The following is a 21,660-nucleotide window of genomic DNA, read 5'->3' as shown; positions in this document are numbered from 1 at the left end:
TGCTATCATGTGTATTTGTTGAGATAGCTTTCCACCTCTTTGGGGGGAATTATTTCTTTGGGACAAATTTCCAGGATTAGGATTGATGTCTCTTGATCTGTCATATTAAATTGTCCTATGGAAGTGTTATACTGACTTTCCATGTCATTAGATAATGAGTTAGCATCTTTCCCCTTTATCTTTAATGACTCCAAGGTATTTGCGGTTCCCAAACTTGTCTGCAAATTGGAATCACCTGGGGATCTTCAAAACATCCTGAGGCCTGTACCCCACCCTCCAGAGATTGTGATTTAATTGGTCTGGGGTCTGGTCTAGACTTTGAACTTTTAAAAATATTCTCAGGTATTTCTAATATGTGGACAAACTTGGAAATCACTGAGTTACATCATTTGTAAGACAAATTTCACTAGGACTGGCTAAACAGAATGGTACCTCATCATTGTTTCCTTTTGCACACCTGCAATTATTAAGAAGGATCTATTTGTATTTCTTCTTATGTGAATTGCCTATTTCTGCTCTTTTTCTTTTTTTCCAAGTCAGCTCTAAACACTCACTCACTGTGCGGCTTGAACTCATGACCCCAAGATCAAGAGTCACATGCTCTATGGGCTGAGCTCAGCCAGGTGCCCCTGTCTCTGCTCTTCACATGTGTTTTTATATTTCAGAAAGATAGCAGCCCGATTCCAGGGAACATTAACTATTGGAAATCAGGGAATTTTCAGAACTGGTAAAGAAGAAAGTTCACAGGAATCCAGGGCATAGCAATGAAAGGCAGAGAGGAAAGCCCCTCCTCACCTGCTGGGGAGGTTGAGAAGAGAGCCAACAAGCCTGGGCCCGGCAACGTTTTCGGGCGCTGACAGTGGAATACAAACCCCCTCCTACGCTGGGAGGGGTGGCGCGTGAGGAATCTGTCCACTGTCCCTAGCCCAATTCTGCAGTTTCCCCCTCCAGGCATTGGCTACGCCTCCCAGATGATTGTCATCCTCCTCAACATCTACTACATCATTGTCCTGGCCTGGGCCTTCTTCTACCTCTTCAGCAGCTTCACCGTGGACCTTCCCTGGGGAAGCTGCCACCATGAGTGGAACACAGGTAAGGTCAGCTCTAGAGAGTCCATTTCTAACTGTCACATGAACCAAGGCTGAGATTATCTTTATGTCCGGGACATATTCACCCCTAACTTGGGACATACTGGGAATCTGCCAAGTAGGTCATGGATATCTTGGATCCAAGGTCAGAGTGAGAATTCACCAGCATCCCAGACAAAATGTCACCGACTTAAAAAAAAAAACAATTGTGTGTCAGCTATACTCAAAAAATAATGTCTTCAACTCACGTTTTATGAAATCATGTGTTATGCAAATAGAATTGATTTCTTTTTATGTAGTTTAGCCATTTACTTATTTCAGTTTGAAGTATATTACTTAGGTGCATATATGTATTGTTTGTCCTGGCTTCTTCCTGATACTATCCTAGGTGTTTCTATTTTTTTTTAGTATTTTTGTTTATTTATAGGAGAGAGAGAGAGAGAGACAGCGTGAGCAGGGGAGGGTCAGAGAGAGAGGGAGACACAGACTCTGAAATAGGCTCCAGGCTCTGAGCTGGCAGTTAGCACAGAGCCCGACGCGGGGCTCGAACCCATGAACCGCGAGATCATGACCTAAGCGAAAGTCGGACGCTTAACCGACTAAGCCACCCAGGCACCCCGGTGTTTCTATTTTTTTAATTTTTTAAATGTTTATTTATTTTTGAGAGAGAGCATGACTGGGTTAGGGGTAGAGGGAGAGGGAGACACAGAATCTGAAGCAGGCTCCAGGCTCTGAGCTGTCAGCACAGATCCCAACACGGGGCTCAAACTCATGAACTATGAGACCATGACCTGAGCCAAGTCAGACACTCAACCGACTGAGCCACCTGGGTCCCCCTCTCCTAGGTCTTTCTAACTCACAGTTCATCTGGATTTAACCAGGGAATAAACTGTTTTGTATGTCTTCATGACAATTTATAGTAACAGTTAATTTCTTCTGTGCTTATAAGATTGCATGTGACTCTCTTGGAAGACAATAAGAGCTGCCTATGGCCACAGAACTACTGAGTCTATCTGATTGAAAGCAACAACACGTAAAAATCCCTAGTGCCATCCAAGAGAACTTATCTGTGACAATGACAATATTCTCTGTATTATCCAGCGTGGTGGCTGCTAGCTACGTGTTGTTATCGAGGACTTGAAATGTGCTTACCGTGTGTGAGGAACCGAATTTTAAAATTTTTACTTAGGGGCGCCTGGGTGGCTCACTCGGTTGAGCGTCTGACTTTTGCTCAGGTCATGATCTCACGGTTTGTGGGTTCAGGCCCTGTGTCGGGCTCTGTGTTGACAGCTAGCTCAGAGCCTGCAGCCTGCTTCGGATTCTGTGTCTCCCTCTCTCTCTGACCCTCCCCTGCTCATGCTGTCTCTCTCTCTCAGAAATAAATAAAAACATTTTTAAAAAGTTAAAAAAAAGTTTTTAGTTAATGTTAACGAACTTCAACGCAAACATCCCCACGTGGCTGGAAGCCACCCTATTGGACAGAGCAGGTAGAGAGCTGTCCTGCTTGGACCTCAGTGCCGCATCTCTCTGTGCCCGATAGCAAACCCTACCTGTGCCGTGGTTAATTTTTTGTTGTTGTTCAGGCAAGGTAGTCAATTCCAAACTGGAGCCCGAGTCCTTTTCTTGCCAGGGAGGCACAGTTTGCAATGTTTAGCAAGGCCCCTCTTGCCCTCAGACTTTTGACCCCTTCCTAGGCATTCTGTTGCCGATGTCTGCTGCCTTCATTCCACCATTTTGCAAGTGAAGAGTCAAACCTTGGAGCTTCCTCCCCTGATACCCCAAGATTCAGTAGGTTCCCCTCCTCCTCCTCCTCTTCTTTCTCCTTTTTTAAAGTTTATTTATTTTTGAGAGAGAGAGAGAGACAGACAGAAAGCAAGGAAGGGGCAGAGCAAGGAGGGGCTTGAACGGATCCCAAGCAGGCTGCATGCTGTGAGTGCAGAGCTGGACGCTGGGCTCAAACTCACGAACCGTGAGCATGACCTGAGTGGAAATCATGAGTGGCACACCCAACCGACTGAGCCACATGGAGCAGGCGCTCCATGTTCTTCTTAAATGTATGTACTGGTGCCTGCACTGAGCCCTGACCCTACCGTGGCACTTGCCTTACTTTCTGGCTGTTGGTCTGGTTTTCCCACAGATCAGCAAGATCTTGAGGACAGAAAAGGTATCTTTATCTCTGTATCCTTTGTGACTAGCACAGGGCTGGCTACCTCAGAAGCATTTGAAAAAATATTCATTGGATTACTCCAATTTTATTTTATTAGGTTAGTTTATTTATTTTGAGTGGGGGGGAGAGTGAGGTAGAGGCAGAGAGAGAAGGCGAGAGAGAATCCCAAGCAGGCTCCAAACTGTCAGTGCAAAGCCTGATGTGAGGCTTAAACTCACGAAAGGCAAGATCATGACCTGAGCTGAAATCAAGAGTTGGGCCCTTAACTGAATGATCCACCCAGGTGTCCCTGAATGAGTCCAATTTTAAAAACCTGTTTTACTTTAATATTTTCTTTATTATATATTGTTTTCTTTCCTTCAACCAACCTTCCTTCCTTCCTTCCTTCCTTCCAAAGACACTGAAATCATGCTTGACAACCAGCTTGTCAGACAGTGATTTGATCCAGATCGTAGGGAGTTCCTTTTGTAAAAATGTTGCAAGTTTTTGGTGGTCTAGGGCTTTTGCTTCAGGGCACTTTTAGACCTATATACCTTGGGTTGACTGGGGGATCTCTGAGATAATTCTGAGGCAAATTCAATTCCTGAGTCTTTTGCTTGACATTTTTGACATTTCTCCTAGTGAGTCTGGTTTTACTCAGAGCCTAGCGTCTTTCACAGTATAGGACATCTTGTCCTGTCAAGATGAAACAACACTTTTCCGGCTGTGCTGAAGCTTCAAGGAGAGAGAAAGGGTTTAGTGAAAAGGATGCTCAATTGACATTCATTCAACAGATATTTCATGGAGCGCCTACTGTGTGCCAGGCTCTGATCTAAGCACCAGGGTTATGAAAATGCACAAAAATAAAGCTTCCTGCCCTCATGGAATTTTTGTTCTAGTGGCGAGACACAGACCATAAACCAAATAAATGCTTAGTATGTATTATGTTAGAAGAGGTCTTAAGGGAGAAAAGTAAAAACAGGGAGGAGGGACGGGGAGTTTTAGGGGTGAGAAGTGTAATTTTAAATAGAGTCATCAGGGAAGGCTATACTGAGATGACACAGGAGTAATGCTCTGAAGAAGGTGGGTGAATCAGCCACCGAGATTTCAGGGGTAAACACTGCGTAGAAGGAGCAACCAGTGCAAAGGCCCTGAGGTGGCCCTGTACCTACAGCATCCAGGGAACAACAAGGGTGTCAGTGTAGCTGGAATGGGTGAGTCGGGGAACACTGGGGGAGGAGGTCAGAAGTGATGGGGGTAAAGTGTCTATCAACAGACGAATGGATCAAGAAGATGTGGTTTCATATAGAGAAGGGAATACTACATGGCAATGAGAAAGAATGAAATCTGGCCATGTGTAGCAACGTGGATGGACCTTGAGGGTGTCATGCTGAGCGAAATAAGTCAGGCAGAGAAGGACAAATACCATATGTTTGCACGTATAGGAGGATTAGGAGGAACTTAACGGAGGACCGTGGGGGAGAAGAAGGGGGAAAAATAGTGGGGGAGATGGAGGGAGGCAAACCATGAGAGACTCTTGAATGCTGAGAACAAACTGAGGGCAGATGGGGGGGGGAGGGAAGGGGGATGATGGGCATGGAGGAGGGCACTTGTTGGGATGAGCACTGGGTGTTACGTGGAAACCAACTTGACAATGAACTATTTAAAAAAAAAAAAAAAGAAGTGACGGAGGTAGATTGAAAAGAGCCTTGGAGGTGATTATAGGGTTACAGCTTTTTTCTCTGCATGGGATGGGAAGCTCATTGGAGGATTTTAAACTGAGGCATGACATAAAGTCCCTTACATTTTGACCAAATCATTCTGGCTGCTATGTGGAGATTCGACTAGGGAGGCAGTAGTAGAAACTGGAGGCCAGTTTGGGAGCCGTGAAAGGGAGAGGCCCTGCACCAGGGTGCTGGCAGTGGCCATTCTGAAAAAGGTCAGCTTGTAGGTATTTTGAAGGTAAGGCATACAATTTGCTGAGTTGGATTCTAGTCCTCGCTTAGTCATTTATGAGCTGGGACCGGCCATTTCTACGAAGATTCACTTTCTTCATGTGTACGATGGGGAAAACAGTCTTAGTATCTCTAGGATCATTATACTAACCCAATGTAAAAAAGAGTGCGAGCCCCGTTGTGAAACTCCAACGTCATATACAGATACTTAAGAACCACAACTTACTGGGCACATTACACTCATGTTTTCATTTAGTCCCCTCTCAAGCCCACAACTGCATATCACTACACGCATTCTAGAATTGAGGGAAGTGAAGTTAGAGAGCCTCACAGCAAATATCCAGAAGGTCAGGATTCAAGCCAGAACTTTCTGACCTTATGTCAGTGCTCTTGGCCGCTCTGCTCTACCTCTTCCCTCGAAAGCACTTTTATGATCCCTCAAAGGTTGTGACTTTACACAAGGCAGTGACCTAGAAATATTTGTACACTTCGAAGCAGATAGCGTGCAGAACTATCTTTCCTCCTGCCGCCCGATCATGCTTTAGTAAGAATGTGTACCCAAACATTCAGAGGCCCACACGCCCAATCCTGTGGGAGAAGCTGAAGTAAGGTTGCTGAGTTTACCCTGTGTTTGAGGGTGTTTTGTATGAACAACTTCAGCCTGGTTCCTTCCAGATACTTTGCCTTCCCCCATTCTCCTAGAATTTCGCACCGCTCTCTTTAGTCATGCCAAATATCCAATGATCTATTTTTTGCTTCCTTCCCTGGGACCCATGGGTAGAATCCTGTGTAGAGTTCCAGAGGACCAATGGCTCCCTGAATGTGACCTCTGAGAACGCCACGTCTCCTGTCATCGAGTTCTGGGAGTAAGTGAGGCCCCCCTCCCCATCCCAGTGTGGGTTGTGTTCGAAAGGAGGGCACAGGAATGGGCTCATGCAGTGCTGACCCTCAGTGGACAGTGAGAGAAGAATTTCCATTTCCTTCTTTGGCGGCCCTGGCACCTAAGTGGCCTTTTTGCTGGGGTGCTTGTATTTGGGGTTGATGCAGAACGGGTTTCAGAGATGAGAATTTTATAACTCTCCTCAGGCCATGCCTGCCTCTCCTCCCCCACGCACCCACCTGCATGTTAGCACACATGCATGTGTGTGCACACTCCTAACCCTCCTCCCTTCTGCTGCATGGGTATTGCCTCTTAGCCCCCACCCCCCCAATATTGATATTCACCTAGGACATGATTCCTAATATCAAATACATCCCGAAACCCTGGTTGAGAAGATATGTGTTTGCACCTCCCTCTCTAGGCTAAATTGGTACTCAGCCTCCCAGAGCAAACTTACCTGGGAACAGTTTATCTTTGCCTCTCTTTATATCTACCCCCACCTCCGGGCAAAGGAGAGCCTCATGGATCTGAGTGAAAAGAGCTGACAAGCCTTTGGACAAGAGCTTGGAGGCCTGGCTCCGCTGCCTGAGACACACGGGCTACAAAATTGAGGCTGGCAGCAAAAGTGGAGCCCGGCTCAACCTTCTTTCCCCAGGAGGCGAGTCCTGAAGATCTCTGATGGCATCCAGCACCTGGGGGCCCTGCGCTGGGAGCTGGCCTTATGCCTCCTGCTCGCCTGGGTCATCTGCTACTTCTGCATCTGGAAGGGGGTCAAGTCCACAGGCAAGGTGCGTGCTGGAGAGTTCCTGGCCCCTCTCATCCCAGGACTCCCTGCCCTCCCTGGGGGGTCTGGTCACCACCTGCTCAGGGATAGGAGGGAATGATCCCAAGACTTTGTGTGGCTCCCTTCCTTGATCCTGTGCCTCTCCTTGATTCAATCGTGTAGACTCTGGTACGTGGGGAAATGGAATGGAAAGGAGGGGGAGACAAAGGCAGGAAGGACACTTCCAGATCTATGGAATGTGATCTTGGAATACACCACATGTGTGGGCACATTGCAAACTGGACACAGTTTGTGGCTCCTGTTTCATCCAACAGTTCTCTGGAAAAAGAATCTGCCCGAGACTGTTAATCTCAAAGTGATTCTCAAACACCCTGAGAACTTGGGGGGCAGGGACTCCTTGCCTTGGGTATACGAGGTGTGAGAGGGCTTTTCTGAGTTCTTCTGGACTTGTGCCCTGAAGGCCTCCAACGAGGCTTCCTTCGTAATCTGGCTGCTCGGGTGTGCTAAGCCCATAAACTCTGTGAGGACAGGGATCATGTGTTACAGCGCTTTTCATACCTGACAGCCCTTGCCGTAATTCTGAGCACACTTGGTGGGAGAATGCCTGAGTTCATTCAGTCGTTCGACAAGTATTTACTGGGTATGTGTCGGGAGGAGGGTGGGTGCTTTAAGTGGGAGGGAGAAAGGGATGAGGAGGCTGCAGCTTAAGGCAGAGGGCAGATGGAGCTGAACAGCTGCAGGGTTGGGTGGGGGAGAGACACTCGTTTGACCTCTTCTGTTGGGGGTGGGGAGCTCCCGTCTTCTGCCTCTGCTGCTGAGTCTCGGGGCCCTTCCTTCTAAACTCACAGGTTGCTTGTGTTTCATCTGCCCTTTGGCCAGGTGGTGTACTTCACAGCCACGTTCCCTTACCTCATGCTGGTAGTCCTGTTAATTCGAGGGGTGACACTGCCTGGGGCAGCCCAAGGAATTCAGTTTTACCTGTACCCAAACCTCACGCGTCTGTGGGATCCCCAGGTAAGAAGCCACAGACAAGGGCCATCATGTGGCTCTGAAGGCCTTCTCTGTGCACTGTGGTCGGGAATCCCCGCTCCTGGCCCAAACCCCAAGGCATCCACGGTGGCGTTCGTGGACTCCAGACATGTGTCAGCAGCTGTTTGTGGTCCCCCGCTTGGCTCACACCTCTCAGGACTGCCTGAGACATGTCCCTTGGGGCCTTTTACTCACAGGTGGTGGCCCTTTCCCCACCGTCTACTCTGTCCCCTTTTTGCATTTTTTCTCTTGGTGATCTCCTTTCACACTGAGCTTCCTCTCTATTTCTTCACTCTCCCCCAGCTCCTCTGGTTCCGTCCCTGTGGCCACGGGGCCCATTCCCAGGCATCCCCAGCCCCTCCCAGTCAGCTGGGCTGGTATTGTGTTTCCTGTCAGTTGTCAGGAGGCCCCGGACTCTTCCTTCCCCTTGGGCCCTTCCTCTGTGCCCACGCTCTGTCTGCTTCAGCCAGCTTCCTCATGGCCTGGCACAGGGAGGGGGTGCTGCTGCTTGCTGACTGGAGGGGTTTATAACGCAAGGCCTGAAATAAGAAGCCACTGCCTCTGACGGGTTTCTTATCTTCTCATGTTTGGCAGCCATTTTGAAAGCTGGCAAAGCCAGGAGGTGTCGAGGGCCGGAGGGGAGCGTGGGTAAGCTCCACCCCAGAGCCCCTAAAATGTGTTGCCCAGCTACGTGCCCCGCCTCTGCCTCCCTGGCACGGAGGCCGCCCTCCCTGGGGAGCGTATGCAATTTAGAGATCCTCCCCTTGGGTCTTGGAGGAGTTCTCTGAGCCTGGAAAGGGGCCCTGAAGAGACACAGGGCGGGAGGCTCCCAGCACAGAAAAGACTAACCGTTGGATGGCTTTGCAAACATTGTAAATAGTGCGTCACCAGCACATTCCCTGAAGTTGCGAGGGGGAATAAGAGCAAAGGGAGTGGCACACAATTCCACACTTTCCTCTGAGGCTGGGGGCTCAGCCCATGAAGAAGCGATGGGTCCCCGTCGTACAGGCTTTCGGGTGATCCAACAGCTGAATTTTTCTTAGGGCTTCCAGCCACGCTGGCAGAGTTAAGTTCTCCCAACCAGCATTCTACTGGGCCTGTTGTGGCTCCCAGAATTAGCCAGAGCACTTGCATTCAAAATCTCCCCCAGAGAGTCCAGGAGTCTTGCGTCTNAGGGGGTATGGGCTTATCCCACCCTCCCCCACTTCTTGAGCACATTGGAGGTGAGGATTGCTGTTGGGTCATCTCCACGTGAGGCCCAAAGGCCGCAGTCAGGCTTTGGAACAAACCACAGAACTGTAGGTGTTGAAGCTAAAAGGACCCCAGAGACCATCTAGTGCAAACTCCTCATTGAATGATGAGCAAACAAGGCCCAAGGTCACACAGCAAGTAAGTGGGTGCCCAAACAAAGTGTATTTTTATTTTGTGAATCATAAGCCCTTTGGCTTATCTGGGACCAAAGTGTTGTGATGGAGGGTCCATCATGGGGGCAGAGTCGAGGGGCAGATTTGAAGCCAAGGGTAGACTCTGGTTTGGCTTTCTCATGCTCCAGTGTTGTGCAGCAGAGGTGTGAAGCAGTGGCGAAACTGCACAGCCTGCCTTTGCTGGGAGGTCAGGGTGGGAAGGAGGGGCCGTGTTCAGGCCGGGAGACAGGCAGCTGGGCTGAAAGGGAACTAGGAGAGAAGGGTCTCATATCTGTGGAATGGATTTTTGGCTTCCGTGATCAATGCCTTGTTTATCCTGATCAACTATTTATAGCCAACAACTATTGAGTGCTAACTATGTCCCTGTCATTGTTAAGAGGTTTACATCCATTATTGTAGTTAATCCTCACAACAGATCAGCGAAGTATTCTCATTTCATAGATAGGAAATGAAGGCTTAGAGAGCTTAAGGAATTTTCCTTCCTCACGGCTGCGCCTGAAAGCTGGGCCCGAATGCTGACAAATCCCATATACTTTATGACCTCTCTCTCTTTTTTAAATTTTTTAAAGTTTATATATTTTTTGAGAGAGCGAGACAGAGTGCGAGCAGGGGAGGAGCAGAGAGAAAGGGAGACTCAGAATCCGAAGTGGACTCCAGGCTCTGAGCTGTCAGCACAGAGGGGGGCTAGAACCCACAAACCATGAAATCATGACCTGAGTGGAAGTCGGACGCTTAAGTGACTGAGCCACCCAGGCGCCCCTACTTTATGAAGGCAAAGTCCCGATCTGCTCATCTTTGTTTTCCTCACAGTTTATTTATTCAGCAAAAACTGATTGAACATCCATTATGCAGCAGGTCTGTTCTAGGTGTAGTGTTTGTTGTAGAAAAGCTTCCAGCAGACGTGAGGAGGTGGACCAGACAGCCTTCAACTCTGAGCGTCAGTAAGGCCATGACTCCGTGCCTGGGTTACCGCAGGGAATGAAACCTCTTTTAATCTGCTCTCCGGGATACCAGCCTTCCAACCCCAGCCAGCTGTAGGCTGTGCAGATAGCATGTGTCTTCCCAGGCCTCTGAAGCCGTGAAGAGGGAGATGTTCCAAGAGCCAGGCTTGGTCTGGGCTTCCCAACAGGCTCATTGGCGGCCGGGTCCTGGTCTCCTGCTGCGGGAGGCCTTTGTTGTCAGTGAACAGAGCAGCAGCCTGGAGGTGTGATGCTCCCGCCAGACCCCTAATTGAATGTAGTTGGCACTTCCCAGGAAGTGTGATAATTCCAACTGGCATTTGCCTGGCGCTTGAGAATGGTGCAAAATTCCTGCTAGCCAACACAAAGACCAAAGACGTCTCTCTCGCCAAGCAGTCACTCTGGGAGCGGGGAGGCGGGCAGAGACAATGCTGGGCTGATCTGGCTTTCTCTCTTTCTGCCAGACTTGCTGTGTGTCAGGCAGGTCACGGACTCTCCTCGGGTTCCCTGGGGCTCATCTCTTTCACGTGGGGGAGTGGACCCTGGAAACTCAGGAGTCTACTGGGTGCTTGTTTCTTTCCCTCGCCTGGCCCTCTGTCCTGCTGCACTTCCGTAGATGGACGGGGCAGCGGGCTGAGGGTACAGTGTCCAGGGAGCCCTTGTGGATGGAGCCTTTTAGCCCTATGTCAAGCTATTCTAATGAAGGGTTTGTTTAGGGAGGGGGTTGGGTCCATTGATTTGGATGAGTGTTTTTATTTTGATCGTTGTACGTTGAAATCTATGGGATCTCATCATTACTGAAAGGCAAGTTGCCTTTTTATTTATTTATCTTTTTTAAACTGTTTTTAAATGTTTATGTGTTTTTTGAGAGAGAGAGACAGACAGACAGAGTGCGAGCCGGGGTGGGGGGGCAGAGAGAGAGGGAGACACAGAATCTGAAGCAGGCTCCAGTCTCTGTCAGCACAGAGCCTGATACGGGGCTTGAACTCACAAACCACGAGATCATGACCTGAGCCGAAGTCATATACTTAACTGACTGAGCCACCCAGGCATCCCAAGTTGCCTTTTTAAGATAACAACAGCAACAACAACAAACACCAGCAACAGGTAACACATTTATTATGTGCTTACTGTTTGCCAGGCATGTAACTGATTACATGCACAAGGTGGTCCCCACACAACCCTGTGAATTTGCCGTTAGCTTCATTTTGCTGATGAAGAAACGGAAGCTTAGAAAACTTAAGAAATTTGCCCCAATCCACAAAACTAGCACATGGGGGAGCTTGGGTTTCATCCCAGGGAGTCTTTAGGACTCTGCTGTCTTGATGACCATGATATACATTTTCCAAAGAGAATGAATTAGAGAGTTTTAAGGGATGCTTCCAGAAGGTGGGATAGGGAACTAATATTTATTTATGTGTTAGGTATTTCATAGACATTATTTTATTTGTTAATTATTTGTTATTGTTAATTATTTGTTATTGTTATACCCATTTCCCTGATGAGAAAAGCAAGGCTCAAAGAGGTTAAGTGACTTGCCCAAGATCACACAGCTAGTAAGTAATAGAGTTAAGAATTGAACCCAGTTCATTTTGACTCCAAAGCCCAGGCTTTTTCCATTGCACACTCTTGCCTTCCTAAAAAAAGTGGAGATAATAATCCTTGGGATTGAACCCAAAGTTGGAAACAACTCTTCTGGATCTTCTAGAAATCTCTGTCTTCCTCTGCTTTCCCCAAAGACCTCTTTTTTGCCCACATTCCACCAGATGTTTTTCACACCTGTCTTATTCTCGATCAGTCTTCAGTTTCAGCTGAAGACACACTAGGGCTTTGCCTGAGAGGCCAGGGAGTGGGGTGCCTGTGTGTGTGGGGGGGAAGCTCGCTCTGCTTCTCCCTGTGGCCCTTCCTCTGGCCCCACTGCCCTCCCCATCCCAGCAGGCTTGTCAGGCCGCAGCTGGGCCAAGATCAGGGGGCTTGCCAAGCTCCCCAGGAGGGGGCTTTTGTTAGAGGCACCGGGTCTGCCCCTTGCCCTCTGAACTCTCAGCCCTCCTGCTGCATTTTTTTCTCTGTTCTCATTAACCTCTGCTCCCAACCCAGTCTTAGCTTGTCCCCCTCAGGGCAGGGTGAACTGCCAAGTCACAGTTTTTCTTATTTTTTCTTCCCAGCCCCAAGTTCACGAAACCTCACCGCCACGGGATCTGCAGCCTGCGCTTGGCTGTGGGCAGCGGCAGAACTGTCCCTGAGGGCACTGGAGGGTTTCCCTGGGAACTTGTGGGTCAGTCTGCCCCCTGTGCACGGCCAGGCACAGGGAGCAAACTGGAAGACCCGGCCCTGGGCAGGCTCTTGGGCCATATCCTGGATGGCCTGTTGGGGAGCGATCGCCTGGGTGCGTGGGTGTGAGCCCCCAGGAAGACCAGGGTGTCTCTCAGCCCCCATCTCTGGACCTGGGTCACGCCTCCCCCCACAACATGCACGCCCTGCCAACAGCATGCTGAGTGAGCTGGAACGAACTAGAACAGAGCGACCTTCGGTCACTGAGTTTTCCTGAGGTGACTATTCTCACAGGCTCTGCGGGGCACTTTTAGAAGAAAAAGCTTTGAGACATCTCAAAGGAGCAAACAGAGTACCCAAGGCACCCCCGCAAATGTCCCCGGCGTCCCACTGAATCTTCCAAGCACCTCCTTCTCATTCTCGGTTTCTTTCCTTTCATTCCTACCCTTTCCTTCTCGCTTCTGACATAAATCTCGAAACCGCCCCCTCCTTTTCCCATTATAATTTGCTGTCAGGTTCAAAAAAGTTCTCGCAGTGTCCCCATCTCTGGTGCTATTTGCTTGTTAGCCAGGGACCTTTCAGGATCTTCTACTGTCCTGCTTGCCGCTGACGTCTTTTCCCTGCGGGTAACCCCAGCCTCGCAGAATACCTTGGGGGTGGGGGTCACACTGAGCAGAAGGGGCAGGGGTCTGGAGGTGTTCTCCCTTTTTCTTCACCGGCTTTCTGCTCTGTCCCACTTCCGGCAGAAGTGGAAATATAACTCAGAGGACGGAGTGCCCTGGGTGGGTCCCTGACGCCAGTTCTCGGGGCGGTGATTCCCGCATCTGGCTGACATGGGGATCGTTCAAGGAAGCTCTGAAAATAATACAGATTTCTGAGTTCTCCTTAAGTCCTAGAGATCCAGTATCTCAACTGGGGCTTGCCGATGGGTCCCCGAGACCCACCACAATGCTGAGGAGAATGGGCACTTCGGTGGGGGCGAGTGTGACGGGAAAGCGAGGGAGGTTGGAGGCCGTGGCGACGGTTAGGGAGGCAGGGAGAGGCAGGCGAGGGACTGAGGGGCTTTGGACAGACAGAAGCTGAGGTTCTGGTGGATGTGGGCATCGGGAGCTTGAGATGCATAGAAGGAAAGCAGGGGCCTATTTGGGGGCTGCTAGGGCAGGGCTGGGCAAAGACCAGAGACGGCGAACAGAGATGTTAGGACACCTTCCGGTGATTTCTGTGCCCATAGCTTAGTGCTCCATTGTGGTGCTCACATCCTCTGAAGACAGGGGGTGCCTGGGGAGGGTCTGTGGCCCCAGGACCCCACCTCCTGCAGATCTACAGGGTTGCCTAGTACCGTTCGCCTTGATGTTCTTTCCCTTTGGGATGTTATTGTAGCTGTTGAATCTAAATCATAACATGCCCGGGCTGGGTCAGCCAGCTGAGATAACAGTAACAACCATGCCCTATGTTTAGCCGCAGAGCTTCTTCCCCCCCGAGGAGTACAAAGCCCTTACAGATGCATTTCTTTTCAGCCTTTTGACTCCATCAGCTGCGGATTACTTTCTGTTTTTCAGATAGCAGATTTTGAGGCACACAGGGGCAAAGCCACCTTCTCGTGATGGCACGACCTCTAACCCTGGGTTCCTTCTAAACTGGGCACACTGTCAGGAGGGCCTAGAATAGGAGGAAATGGAAGCAGAAGCCAGGGCTGGATTGCTGTTGTAAAAATGTTGGTGCCGGGTCTAGCCCAGCCTTAGGGTTCCCTCCCAGCCTCCGCCACCAAAGGTCCATCAGCCTTCTTCCAATGCCTGGTGCCCAACGTCATCCTGGCAGTGCCCAAGAAACTCCGTCTAGGGGCCCAGGAAGTAGAACCCATTGGGACAGCAGGTCACAGGCTGAGAGCAGGGTTCTCACCACTGCTGGCCAGTGCCTGGCTCAGCCACGGGCCTGTGTGCTCCCACGGAGCCCGGACGGCCTGACGTTCCCGGTGCAACTTTCTTGCCTTCTCCCTGCGTAGGTGTGGATGGACGCGGGCACCCAGATCTTCTTCTCTTTTGCCATCTGCCTAGGGTGCCTGACAGCCCTGGGCAGCTACAACAAGTACCACAACAACTGCTACAGGTGACTGGGGGCAGTGGGGCCCGGGCACCAACCCGCCTCTCCCTCCTGCCCCCCAGCATGCTAGATCCGGGGTGATTTGGAGGGGGCACCAGCTCATGGGTTCGCCTCCCTCCTACTCATCTTCACCCCACTTTGCAATGCCCTGGGGCCACCGGTTGCCGGAAAGGAGCCAACTGTAGCACGGGCAGAGGGATTGCTTCCAAAGGCCGGCATGGTTGCAGTTGGCTGGGAAACCACAGCGGGTGGGCCTGGCCTCCGCCTAATGGAGAGGTTAGTGGGCTCAAGCCTGAGAAGTAATTCATCACATGCAGTGGGGCCTCGGCCTGGCCTGCTTTGTACATTTGCCCCAGCAAACACTGAACCTTACCAATTTTTACCTCACCACTCCCCATCCCACGTCCCCTCCCCATGGTTCCCTACTTGGTTCAAATCAGAGCATTTAAGCCAATTTCAATATTAGCTAAAAAAATCATATCATGTATTACAAAATCCAATTTGTGGGATGAGAATTATTCGTTGCTTGGGATTGCCCATGTCTACACTCTCTATATTAGCATGCCAAACTCAACTGTGCCCGATTGGTAGCATCCCAAGAGATGCAGGGGCAATATGGCGGGGAGGGGAGGCCGTGGGGCAGTTTGTAATGTTTAGATTAGTATTTTACTTCCTTAGAGCCTTACTCCTTCATGACTACCTTGACTGACTCCAAGTCTCAGCTAATGGAGTGCGCAGGGGCAGATAGAACCTAATCCTGCTGGGCAGCCCCTCTCTGACCTGCGTGAAGGGCTGGGGCGAGTGTCTGCCTGTCTGGGGGGCTGTGCTCCTGGGGTTCCTGTTGATAATCCCTTTCTCACCTGGCCCGTCTCTGCCTCCCTGCCCACCCCGTAGGGACTGCATCGCCCTCTGCTTCCTCAACAGCGGTACCAGCTTCGTGGCTGGGTTTGCCATCTTCTCTGTCCTGGGCTTCATGTCTCAGGAGCAGGGGGTGCCCATCTCTGAGGTGGCCGAGTCTGGTGAGTGTGCTGGGGAAAGGTGTCAGGGGAGGGTTCTGAGTTTTGCTTGAACCTTCATCAGGTGGGATCCGGATGCATTTCTATTGTCGCCTACACTGGGGGTGAGCCATGGTCACCTTTCAGTGGACGGGTCCTGGGAAGACCCGAGGGAGCACGACAGCCCTAACCCCAGTTTCAAAGAGGGGAGGGGTACACAGTGAGCATTTGCCACCCCTGGCCTCCACTTCCTTACCCTGGTGGCAACCAAGGTGATGAGGTTCATGTTTCTCCTTCCGGAAACAGTTTAGGCATATATGAGAAAAAAGTGTACACACACACACACACACACACACACACACACATTCATACATACGTAGTACATATTACTACTGCTATTTCTTACCCCCTTCAAAAAACCAATTGATAATATACTATATACACTGTTCTGAGCTTTTTGTTTTACTCACTTTATTTTTTTTTTAAGTTTATTTATTTACTTTGAGAGAGACAGAGACATTGCAACGGGGGAGGGGCAGAGAGAGAGAGAGAGAGAGAGAATCCCAAGCAGGCTCCATGTTGTCAGTGGGGAGCACAGGGCTCGAACTCATGAACCATGAGATCATGACATGAGCTGAAATCAAGAGTTGGATGCTTAACTGAGCCAGCCAGGCGCCCCTTGTTTTGCTCATCTTAGACTGTATCTCACAGATAAGTTTATAGTGGCCCACAGTTTCCTCCTTTTCACCATGCAGTGTTGTTGTTGCTTTTAAACAAAATCAAAGACCAGTCCCCTATCCGGGTAAGCTGTAAATGTCCCTTGTCCTTCCTGTACTCTTGAGGGCCACTCTCACACACTCCCTAGCAAGGCAGTGTTTTATGATAACATTCTCACGGCACACCTTGTTACGCAGAGTGCCAAGCACTGGGAACGGACACCACTGATTCTTATTACAAATGATAATGTTTCACTTTTATTAAACATTTACTATATGCCAGGCACTGTGCAAAGCATTTTGCCTGCACCATGCGGTGGAAAGCTTTGAGGCAGGTACTAGAATTATCCCCATCTCACCAGTGTGACAAGTGGGGCTTGAGGAAGTTAACGGCCACCCAAGATCACACAGTCCTCTCTGTTTCTCAAAGGGCGGTTCCTATGGATGATTCTGAGCCGGCTGAGAGGGGCATTAATTTGTTTGAGAAGATGTATGTCAATGGTATTCTTAATGCCGGTTCAGTCATTGTAGGTGACAGAAAAGGCTCTGGGTGCAGAGGTGGCAAACTGGTGGCCCCAGGTTCAATCTAGTCTTGGAGGTACTTTCCTCAGAAGCATCTTCTTTGTAGAAAGAACACAGTGATGGCCTCCACAGGGTCGTGATGGCTGAGGTCTCAGCAAGCCTTACATGTGACTGTTTGACACTGGGGCAACTATATGAATGCACATAGGCTGCCTGGCCTCTCAGCTTTTAAGTTTGAAACCTCTGATTTGGGGCAAGGGATCCTGAGTGAGCCTGAGGATTCAGGGTAGAGCTTGCTGAAACACAGGTGATACGGCTCCTTTCCATCTTCCAAAGCCCTTCACACCCACAGCCTCTAGGATCTGTTCCTGCAAATGAGAATACAGTGGGTGGTGCCTTGGAAATCTGGGGGCCAGGTAGGGGTTTGGGTGGCTTCTCCTGGGTGAGTCTGGGGATGATGATGACCACTTCAGGGTCAAGTTTCCCTTGGCTCCTGTGATTCCATGGCCCATGCTGGGAAATTGGGATTGATCACACATGGCCTGGAGCCAGCCCAGGCACTGAGCTGTGGTCCTCTTTTTGCTGTAGGCCCTGGCCTGGCTTTCATCGCCTACCCCCGGGCTGTGGCGATGCTGCCCTTCTCTCCTCTCTGGGCTTGCTGCTTCTTCTTCATGGTCGTCCTCCTGGGACTGGACAGCCAGGTATCAAGAATTGGCCACACAGAGCCTGAGAGATGGGTGGGTGTGTGGGGGCTGGAGAAGGGGGCGCAGGGAACACGAGGCTGTGCCTGATGTCCTGAGGGGCCTTAAAACAGTTGGGAACGGGGCGAATGTCAGATGTGGATGCCCTTCTAGGGACCAAGAGCTCTGAAGGGTAGCTCCAGACCTAAGCATACAAGGACAGCTCTGGGGACCTGAGACGGGGACACAGCAGGGCTCACGCCAGGAGTGAGAAGCCAGAGCTAGTTGGTGCAGCATGTTTTGGGAGCTCTCTCTCCCTCCAATTCTTTTGCCCTCTCATCCAGTTTGTGTGCGTAGAGAGCCTGGTGACGGCGCTGGTGGACATGTACCCCCGTGTATTCCGCAAGAAGAACCGGAGAGAGCTCCTCATTCTCGGCGTGTCTGTCATCTCCTTCTTTGTCGGGCTGGTCATGCTCACAGAGGTGAGGGTCGGGGAGGCTTGGAGGTACGGACCGGGTGAGGAGGAGAAGCCAGGTTGGACACTGCCACTTGTCAGGTGGAGCAGGCTGTGGGGCAGGCCTTCCGGGCTTCAGGGCCCTGGGACGCCCTCCTTTCCCAGCCACAGGAAGCACAAAGTAGGCGAGACCTTCCTCTGGCCTTTGGACACCGGCCACCTACCTCCGGGGATGGCCAAGGGGTAACTTGGCTGCAGGTATGCTAAGAGGAGTGAAAAAGATGGTCAGAAAGTCCTGGGTTAGGAAAAATTGCCTCTCTAGCAAGCTCCCATGATTTCCCAGGCAGCTGAACCAAGTTCTAGGGACAAACTTCAAAGGAAGAAAAGGAGCCCTGGGGATGGGTGATATTTTCTGTTTTGTCTCAAGGGAGAAGGAAGGAGATGGAGCTTGTCAGCTTGATAGTACTGATGACAGCCGCTCTCCCGAGCCTTGGCCACAAAAGTACACACTTATTCTTAGACTTCTGGGTCAATCCCTAAATGTTCCCAGGGATAAGCTAACAATAGCTGTTTGTTTTATCTTCCTTCCAAAATTCATAATAAAAAATAATTGTTGTCTCCTATCTGCCTAGTGCCTGATAGCTTACAAACTATGTGGTTTTAATATCTGTCTCCTATGATCCCCACCAGGTCTGCTCTGTGTCTGAGGGTGTGAGGCTGGAGGCCCTGGGTCAACCTGTTTCTTCTAGATACAGTTCATATATGTATTTCTTAATCTCTTCCCGGGCAGGGCGGTATGTACGTATTTCAGCTCTTTGACTACTACGCAGCCAGTGGCATGTGCCTCCTGTTTGTGGCCATCTTTGAGTCCCTTTGTGTGGCCTGGGTCTATGGTAAGTGACTCTTCCCCCCAGGGCCTAACCCCCAGTACTCACCGTCACCTCAGGGCCTGAGCGCAAAAGACAGTCATCTCCTGCTCACACCCACCTTCTCCTGGGACACCTCCCCTACTCAACCTCAAAAACCAAAAGAATCTTAAATCGCTAGCATTGTCACCCTCCTGCTTATGGCTGTACGCAGACCACCCCGAGTGGGTCCAAATCCTGTCCTATCCAAACCTTTTGGGCCCTTAACATCCTTGATAATCAGAAAGTTATTATCTTCGCGTAAGCCAAGCTCTGCCCATCGCTGTGCGTGCCTATCAATTCCAGGGAAGAGATTCTCCCTGCAGCGATTTGGAAAGACCACCATGGTAGCTTCTATCTATTGGCTCTTGCCCATCCTGCCCCTGCCTTGGATGCTAAAGAATGTCCTTTCTCCCCCTTCCTTCCCTGTCTTCTGCACGGTAGGAGCCGGGCGCTTCTACGACAACATTGAAGACATGATTGGGTACAGGCCATGGCCTCTTATCAAATATTGTTGGCTCTTCCTCACACCAGCTGTCTGCACAGTAAGATAACCCTCGGGGAGTAAAGTTACCAGAAGGCAAAGAAAGACGGTGCCCATCGGAGGGTAGACAGGCAGTTAGCTCTGGAAGGGATTTGTCCGAGAGGATTGAGAATCACTTTAGATTTTCGCGCGTCCTCCTGTTGAACTCTAGAAAACAATTAGCGAGATAGATTCTTCCTTTCCAATTCGCAGAAGGACAGACTGACGTTCAGGGCTGTCAGATGGCTTGACCAACACCACAATGCGAGTTGAATGTCACAGGCAGGAGCGAAACCCAAGGACACTGGGCTGCTCATAATAATACTAATAACCACAGCAATAATAATAGCACCGTCACAGAGCGCTTACTTTGCGTCCGGGTACACATTTGAGTCCACGTTATCTGCACAAGAACCCCACGGAGTAAGAATTGCCATTAGATTCATTTTACAGATGAAGCTGAAGCCAGAGAGGTCAAGTCATGTGCCCCAGCAAGTGCCATGAACTAGGGTTCAAGTCCAGCAGCTTGGCTTCAGAGCCTGCACCGTAAAGCACTAAGTGCTGCTTCCTCGGGCTCTAGCTTGTGCGTCAGAGGTCCCCCCAGGCACCCACTGTAGGCAGGGTATAAATGAGGCCCAGGGGGAAGGAGGCATGACCCCTGTCCTTGAGGCCCTGGCAGCCCCTCGTGTCGGTGCAGGAGACTTAAGCACCCGAAAACACCAGCAGCCATGTGACCATGTCCTAGCTGAGGGCCAGCCACGTGTAGGGGTGCCCAGGGGCCTGGGGGCCCTGCAGGAATAGGGTAGGTGCCTTGGGTACACTACCGGGGGTGTGGATTTTGAGTAGAACGTGGACGGGCATTGAGGGGTTGATGGACCCAGATGAGCCTGGAGGCAAATCTAGTCTTGCAGCGGGACTGACTTCCGCCAGCTCTTCCGGGGGGCCGAGGGCACAAGGCCCCTGCTCTCCCAGCCCCTTTGTCTTCTCCTCTCACCCTCAGGCCACCTTCCTCTTCTCCCTGATCAAGTACACCCCGCTGACCTACAACAAGAAGTACACGTACCCGTGGTGGGGTGATGCCCTGGGCTGGCTCCTGGCTCTGTCCTCCATGGTCTGCATTCCTGCCTGGAGCTTCTACAAGCTCAGCACCCTCAAGGGCTCCTTCAGAGAGGTAGAGAGTTAGTGGAAGGGGGGTAGGAACCCCAGAGGGAGAGGTAGGGCCCCCACGGTGATAGATAGCTGCCTGCCGGGGTAGGAGCTGGTACACAGAGTGCCACTGAGCCCGGTGAAGGTGCTGGGGAGGGACAGAGTGATGCCTTCCAAGGCTCAGAAGGAGACCGATGCCTCCATGTCGCAGGCTGTGCTGACCAGGAGGGCGCTGGCGGCGGAGGGGGTGGGGAGACACAGGATGATTGCTGGGAGATCCGCCCCGGACCCCAGCTCACCACAGCCACCTCCACGTTCCCTGCAGAGAATTCGCCAGCTCATGTGCCCAGCCGAGGACCTGCCTGGATGGAACCGAGCAGAGCCCTCTGCCCCCGCCACACCCAGGACATCACTGCTCATACTCACAGAACTGGAGTCTCACTGCTAGGGCCGCAGGGCCTGGGGTCGCGCCCGCGGGCCTGGCTGTGGGGACAGCTGCAGAGGGGAGGGCAGAGGCAGCCCCACTGTGCTTCTCTGCCCCCTCCTGGGGCAGATGAGATGGGGGCCTTGGAATCCACCTTGGTTTGGGCGCCTGCTACCGGAACTTTCCTGCTGCAGGGGTGGCTGTACAGGTGTCAGATGCTGGTATCAAGAGCACCCCTTTTGAGACAGGCCTTGGGAAGCTGGGTGAGGGCTGGTGGGCGGAGTGAGGCCCCATCCCTCTTACCCTGCATTCCATTAAAACCACGCTCTTCCCACTGACTCCCAGAAGCTCTGCCTGGTTCCTGCCCCTCTGCCTTACGGCCTTGGCCACCTCCTCCCTTTCCAGCTGCGGCCTTAGCGGCCCCTACCTCCTCTCTGTCTCTCCGTGCCTCATTGGGTACCTGGGGACCAGGAGCAGAGGGGATTGCGGCGGTGAGAAGGGCGGTGCGGCCCAGCTGAGACCCTCCATCTTCAGACACTCACACCAGAGGGGTCTGTCACACTCTGTCCGTGCTTCCCCAGAGTCCTCTCCCTCCCCCTTCGCTTGGCGGAATGAGCCGGGCGATGGAGGGAGGAAGGAGGGCGGCCGAGCCCCAGCTA

The 21,660-nt window shown here is 51.2% G+C and overlaps 1 protein-coding gene across 3 annotated transcripts in view; it reads left to right on the top strand.

Annotated features, from left to right (window-relative positions):
- Window positions 1-21,339, top strand: part of SLC6A13 (solute carrier family 6 member 13) — a 36,469-nt gene extending 15,130 nt beyond the window's left edge. For 2 of the 3 annotated variants that reach the window (XM_077759205.1, XM_077759206.1), the window contains 12 exons: window positions 952-1,092; window positions 5,971-6,055; window positions 6,725-6,857; window positions 7,733-7,867; window positions 14,539-14,642; window positions 15,531-15,655; window positions 17,458-17,570; window positions 17,894-18,031; window positions 18,794-18,896; window positions 19,353-19,453; window positions 20,432-20,602; window positions 20,903-21,339. In XM_077759205.1, the coding sequence (XP_077615331.1) occupies window positions 952-1,092; window positions 5,971-6,055; window positions 6,725-6,857; window positions 7,733-7,867; window positions 14,539-14,642; window positions 15,531-15,655; window positions 17,458-17,570; window positions 17,894-18,031; window positions 18,794-18,896; window positions 19,353-19,453; window positions 20,432-20,602; window positions 20,903-21,025 (1,472 nt within the window). In that variant the 3' untranslated portion in view covers window positions 21,026-21,339. The remainder of the gene's footprint in view (window positions 1-951; window positions 1,093-5,970; window positions 6,056-6,724; window positions 6,858-7,732; window positions 7,868-14,538; window positions 14,643-15,530; window positions 15,656-17,457; window positions 17,571-17,893; window positions 18,032-18,793; window positions 18,897-19,352; window positions 19,454-20,431; window positions 20,603-20,902) is intronic. The other variant, XM_077759207.1, reaches the window with a different exon arrangement.
- Window positions 21,340-21,660: the final 321 nt, after the last annotated feature.

Source organism: Crocuta crocuta, unplaced genomic scaffold (assembly GCF_008692635.1).
Source record: "Crocuta crocuta isolate KB4526 unplaced genomic scaffold, BGI_CrCroc_1.0 scaffold72, whole genome shotgun sequence".
NCBI classification, from domain to species: domain Eukaryota; kingdom Metazoa; phylum Chordata; class Mammalia; order Carnivora; family Hyaenidae; genus Crocuta; species Crocuta crocuta.
This window is presented reverse-complemented; position numbering and strand designations above follow the sequence as displayed.